This window comes from Cotesia typhae, unplaced genomic scaffold (assembly GCF_013202065.1).
Source record: "Cotesia typhae breed Kobodo isofemale line unplaced genomic scaffold, CoteBio_Ctyphae contig_44, whole genome shotgun sequence".
Taxonomy (NCBI): Eukaryota; Metazoa; Arthropoda; class Insecta; order Hymenoptera; family Braconidae; genus Cotesia; species Cotesia typhae.
Genome location: NW_027423753.1, coordinates 763,086 through 769,619, shown reverse-complemented (window position 1 = coordinate 769,619; position 6,534 = coordinate 763,086). Strand labels below are relative to the sequence as shown.

Sequence of the window (6,534 nt, the reverse complement as noted above, 5' to 3'; positions counted from 1 at the left end):
CGATTATCAAGTGCCGAACGTGACACTTTTGGCTCACAAATGTTTGTTATTTTAGTTTGGAATGTTTCTTTATTCGATTCGTGGTATAAAAAGTAGGCCCAGCGGCTAATGAGAGCAAGTATTCCTTCAACTTCTTTCAAGACAGTAATTCCAAGTTCGATCATCATCATGGAGCTGAAATTCATCATCTTGACTTTTGCAGTCGCAATGTCTTTTCTGCTATCATTTTCGACAGTTGCCGCAAAGGCGGACGGAGAGTCCTGTACAGTTAATACCGATTGCGATAAAAGTTCAATATGCTCAGGGGGCACGTGTAAATACTTATGTGGCCCTGAGCTATACAACTGCTCTGGAAAATTTTGCATTATCGGTGATCACTCTTCCACATGTGATTCTGTAAGGACTTTTAGAAGAGGTGAAGATTGTGATATAGACAAGGACTGTCCCGATAATTTATTTTGTGACACGGCAACTAAAAAGTGCAAAAACCCATGTGTGAGCCGATGTACAGGTACTGGCGAAAAATGCTTCGTTATAAACCATAAACCAACATGTAAATTGGTCTCTTCTTTCTGTTTTGACGACAACGACTGTGCTGATTGCTTGATGTGTTCAAAAAGCACGTGTGTAAGTCCCTGTACGGATCACAAATGTTCCACTGGTCAAAAATGCGTTGCTACTGATCATAAAGCTTCTTGCTCACCGATTAAAGCTGCTGATACTCCTAGCGCTGTTACTGCTACTACTGCTGCTACTTATCTGACTGGTTAGTGAAAACTCTTTATTTATGTTTTAGCAACCAAACAGTAATGAATATGATGAATAATTATTCTTTTTTAGGACTTAAAAAATGTCAATGTCCCTGGTGGGATCCTTTCTGCATGCTCGGTCTCTACAGTTACCTTTGTTGAGCCCAATAAAATGGAGAATCCAACCATATTCATATCGCAAAGAAGGATTCTATATATTAAGCATATTTTAATCGCAACATTTATAGTTCGGGTTTTAGGGAATCTTATTTCAATGTTCTTATTAATGTAACACACATTATTGCGCAATAAAGAGTTCTAAAAATGATTCATGAGCCGTAAAATTATTTCCACAATCCCAACAATTTCCAATTCCAAAAGGCCTTTTGGAAAGACAGCAATTTACAAAGCACATTGATAGAAAGAACCAAAAAATTGCATAGATTCCGGACGGAAAAATAAATCATAATTAATAACGAAAGCAACATCAAGAGGTGAACCGCGAACGGACCACTGACGGGTGACATTAATTTAATGACGTAAATAAAATATCGGGGAATGAATTCAATAAAAAAGCAACAAACTTGTTTGTCACTTGTTTGTCGTCGTTATAAATCATCCGAAGTGAGGCTAAGGCTGAAGCCGAAGAAACCCTAGATGGTGTATATATGCAGTGGGTTGTCTGTGGGAGCACACACACAATGGGTCCATCAGTTGGACTGAGTACGCCACCAAGAACCGGGAAGTATCAAGAACATCCTTGAGTGGTGGAAAGAAAAGAGACTCAGAATAAAGGAGTCGGAAGGAAGAAAGTAAAGTTGGTTTTACTTTTAGTTTAACTCTTGGCTCTTTTGGAAAAAAAAAAAAAAATAAAATAGGATAGATTGTGGATGGCATGGGAATCCGATATCTTGGTCAGCGGATTCGCCTCACTTTTACTGTCTACACCAGCCAATTTCGAGGATTTTCTGCTCTGAATTTTCTGGTCAGTCCTCTCGGTATCCTTAACCCACATAAGGCGGGAAGAAAGCTTCGGAAAGAAAAAGAATGGTGATAATAATAACAAAAGCATTTGGAGAAGCAAGAGGGATCAAATCAAGAGACTTATGTGGTGAAAACACATGCGTGTGGCCATCAGCTGGACGGGATTTGGATTGACGAAGAGAAAAAAAAAAAAAAATAAAGGAGCTTCGTGTTATATTCTATTGAACCGAACGTGTCCAAGCCCAAAATTGTTTATGTTTGCCGATAGAGAGGGTACACAGTCGGTTCGATAACGTATTGGGGACGTTAGGTAGTAAGGATCGAGAAGGGGTAAGTTTCCGTTATAGACGTCCATCGGCGGGTGGAGTTTAAGGACCAGAGAAAGCAAAGCAAGGGAGGTGCCTCGCCTAAGGCAATAAAGGATACGTATACATGCCACGAGGTTATAATCTCCCTTGGGTAACTTGCAAATTCAATTTGTCCACCGTAATTACATCAGAGCGATGAAATAATAATAATAATAATAATAATAATAATAATAATAATAATAATAATAATAATAATAATAATAATAATAATAATAATAATAATAATAATAATACCAGGCTCTGCAAAAAATCAATCAAGTTTTAAGAGTTTAAGGAATTTAAAGGTATTTATTTAATATAATAACCGAAGCCTGGATTTTTTAACTAATTATTCTCTTTTGAGTAAAAAGGTTTAATTATCACGGGAATTTGTTTTAATTAATGATTGATCGTTCTATGGAGGCTTAATGAGGCTTCTTTGAAGGATAAGAGTTTTAAAAAATTATTATTTAAAAAATATTATTTCTTTTGAATGAATTAAATTTGTCATAAAATTTCTCAGCAAATAAATAATATTTTAAATTATCCATAACTTTAAAATAATATAATTTATTAAGGGTCTTTTTAATCTTACGATAAAATTGTTTTTCCAAACTTAAATATTAATGACAAATAAAATATTTTATCGTCTGGGCGACAGTAAACCCACTAATTAAAAAACAAACTTTTCAATGAGCTTCTAAAATTAAAGGTCTCTTAAATAATTATTTAAAATCGGGAAAATATGCAAATGATATTTAAAATATTGTAAAAAATAGTGAATTTAATTAAAACTGTAGTTTTATCTTGGAGAAAACGGAGCCTCTGCTCGAACAAAGTGCTCGGCTAAGCCTGAAGGTATTAGACTAAAGTAATTCAGTTTATTGACGGACACATTGAGTGAACAGGCGATGTGTTTTTATATTAATAGGCGCATAATAGTTGATAGGAAAATTTGATAGGGTCGAAGTGTCATTTGCAGAAGTGAATACTTGTTGAAATGACCTCTTTGGGGAATTTTTCACCGAGCGGTTATGCAGACAATGATAAAGGGTTAAGGCGGCAATTCCCTTAGGACAGAGCCGGATGTCGCTCGGTACGATAGAAACCATAAAATAACAAATTCAGGTAGTTATACTGGAGCTAAACCAGCAGAAACTGCCGTCGGTGTACTCCCATTGCTTTTACTTGACGCTTCGTTAAAGTGGATCGAGTCACGAAAGTCACTAAACGGTTTTAACCCGCCTCGTGATAACGTATCAACGAGCTGCGGAAATACTTGTGAGAGCCGCATCGCGGAACTTCAGTAATGAGCATAATCATCTTCTTCATTATACATATCATATACACGTCAAAAGCCGGCACTTTAAACTGTTTAACATATTAAAAAAAAAAAAAACAAATAATTCATAAAGTTACACTCACGCCAAAGTTGTTTTTATTATTTAAATTTTTTTTTTTTTTTTTTTTTACGTTGGCTAATACTTGGTGCGATGTCGCATTTTCGTAAGTGCTTTTTGGCCTCCCGATATAACATACACGTTCTCCCAAATGACCAGTAAATTCCCACCGGTGTAGTCGTCGAGCCAGGGGGTTGCTGAAAAAAATTTATATACGCGTCAACCATGCCAAAGTTTTATTGCAAAGGGTATACATTGCGACACAATGATAATTTATTGTCCCCTAAAAATATCATCTTCATAAATATACTATGCTTTATTACTTTATTTCAATATTTTAATTCATCAATTTGTTTTTATTTTTCATTTTTTAAAATAAATAAATTGCTAATTTAATATTTAAAAATGATCAAAATTTCAATTTTTTATTGAGAAAATCCCATTTAGAATTTTAAGAAAAAATAATATTTTAATATTCTGATTTAAAAAATAAAACTCTCTTAAAAAAAAAAAAAAATCCTTGATAAATGAAATAGAAAACAGAATTTATAAAATTAGACTTGAGTTAAAAATAAAATAATCGATGTAAGCAAAAAAACGGAATTCGAAATTGATATTTTAATTGATAAAACATAGCAATTAGTAACAGTACAAGCTCCGGGACGTATATGTCTATCAGTACAACATTTATCCAGATGATTCTAATACCGCAGAGAGGGATGAGGACATCTCACACTGTTTTCGGATCAACTCCAGACTAATTGGACGCGACGTAATCCTACATGACGTAGATAGTAGGGACTATCGCGAGCGCGATCGAGTCAATTCACCATGTAGATTACCATCATCGTGCCGGTGGTTTTCCTTGGTGACACGTTAGCGTCCTCCCTGCCGTTCTCTTCATCATCACATACATCCGTATAGATCGGTCCAATTCCGTGTTTTCCGGGACGGAACCGCCGATGGACCGGGAGCTGAATATTCGGGCAATATGTGGGTTAACCACCCGAGCCCGATGGATCCACTGGCCATCTTGTCATCTACGAAAATTGGTCAAAGCGTCCTAAAAAAATATTTGAATGGCTATTTCCCGGGCGGTAATCGAATCTTGCTCTGTTTTTTCCTCGGGCCAGCCAATCTCGGCATCATGCTGTTTATTTTCCCCGGTGCTCTCTTATTTCACATACAAATCAATTGCACATCATATTCTAGTCCTCGGGCACACACGCAACCAATTCGCTTGGGGCACTGCATATGAATTACTAGATTACAATTTTGTTTACTTCGCATTCATGAATCAATGCATACGCTACATTTTCATCCCTCGAATATGTATTTACACGCTTACTGAATTACATAAATCGTTATGGGCTTCAGCTCCGAAATTACTGTTTATATATACAACAGATACATGTTTACGAAAATTCATTAACGTTTGTCATCGCTACTCATCCGTTTGTTTTCATTTGAATATATTTACTCCAGGATAAACTAGCCCTTTTCTGTCCATTTCATTCCAATTTAATATCAATCAACAAATATAGACAGTTACGATACACTAATTTCGTTTAATTTTTCATTTTAAATAATAATTTTTACTTTATACACTGAAAAAATTAATTAATTCAATAAACTATTTAAATATATTTAATCCAAAAATTTCTGGCTTGAGGATCAAGATATACAAGGTGGCGAAAGTGTTAGAGCTCCTGACGCTTGACTAAAGCGACCTGGGTTCGATTCCCGGCTTGGTTTTAAAGCTCCATATTTTTTCAAACTAATTTTTTTCTTTCTATTTATCTTATAAAATATTTCACAATAATCACTGTTAAAAAATTAAAACAATAATTGACACAATAAAATCAATGTTTTATTAACGAGACGTTAAAAGGTCAGCGTAATTTAAGCCCCGATAAAATGTAAATTCATTTGAAGTAAAGGAGTTTAAATTAATCGCAAATAGACTGTGATTAGTCTTTCAACTGAAACTCTTTCTCTCTTTCACTTAAACCGGGTCCTTTATTTTTCAATCCGGAGTCTTGATTCTCTTTCACTTTTTATTCTTAATAAACTTTTTTCCGAGTTCTCTAATCGCCTGGACTCCACCTGAAAAAAGTCAATTCCGTAGATTTAAAAGCACCACCCCCTAAAAGAGGGTCAGCGGAGGGAAGCACCAAGAATTCTCAAGGATCTGGTGGGGGAGGAGCGAGGAAAAGTGAAGAAATTAAAAAAAAAAAAAAAAAAAAAAAAAAAAGCCATTCGTCGCTGAAAGAAGGGTTAGGGCTGGAAGTTGTCGCTTCCTCAGTCCTCGAGTTCGATATAGGTCGCGAACTTTTACATTTCAATTAGCATTTGCATTTCAAAGGGCTGCAAATAGAGCCACCAGCGTGGTCGTTGACGTGAACCCCGTCAGAGGTAATCATAGTCTCTGGATCCAGGTTCTAGCAAGAACAATGCTCGTCATATCTTTCTTCCCCGTCTCTCAAGGACCAATATATCTTCACTATATTTATATTATTACACCATTCGTCTCCTCGTTTACATAAAATCACAATTTACAATTTATAATATCGTTTATTATTATTTATAATCCCAAAGCTTTGTCTCGAAAACTTTCTCGACTTATGAATTCATTAAAACCGATAACAAACTTATTTATAATATTGTTATTTATTATTTACTCTATCAGTGAATAGATAGATATAGATTCCTGGAATTACACTCTCGTGTAATCCTCTTAGCGCATCGGAAAAAGTTTACCGATAATATTTATTTTTAATTAACATCAGGTGTACTTCACATTATCCATATTTCAATATCTTCCCGGTGGTTAATAGTTTTCGTGTAATGGTAATGGCTCCCTTCATCCTATTCTAAAACTTTCCAGGTTAGAATCCTTTAAGACGCTTATTCTCCTTTATTGGTTGATTCTGTCATCTCTGATAGGTTAATCCTGATTAGGGAGGGGACCCGGTTCTTTGTTAGAACTAACCTTAATGTCTCTAGATTATGTTGTCGAATTTTTTCCCCCAACTTGTATTAAGTAATGTAAAT

The 6,534-nt window shown here is 35.2% G+C and overlaps 2 protein-coding genes across 3 annotated transcripts in view; both read left to right on the top strand.

Moving 5' to 3' along the window:
- LOC141528955 (uncharacterized) overlaps positions 1-6,534 on the top strand; it is a 156,002-nt gene that overhangs the window by 134,311 nt on the left and 15,157 nt on the right. The window lies entirely within an intron of this gene.
- Positions 127-1,077, top strand: LOC141528957 (uncharacterized). The gene is made up of 2 exons (XM_074245264.1): positions 127-766; positions 841-1,077. Exons 1-2 carry the CDS (start codon positions 169-171, stop codon positions 909-911), a joined length of 669 nt encoding a protein of 222 aa, XP_074101365.1. The 5' UTR covers positions 127-168; the 3' UTR covers positions 912-1,077.

Bases quoted from the DNA above. Each gene is read 5' to 3' on its own strand.
- LOC141528957 (XM_074245264.1), top strand. From the start codon at position 169: ATGGAGCTGAAATTCATCATCTTGACTTTTGCAGTCGCAATGTCTTTT. The intron at 767-840 runs GTTAGTGAAAAC...ATTCTTTTTTAG, and splicing joins TGCTGCTACTTATCTGACTG to GACTTAAAAAATGTCAATGT.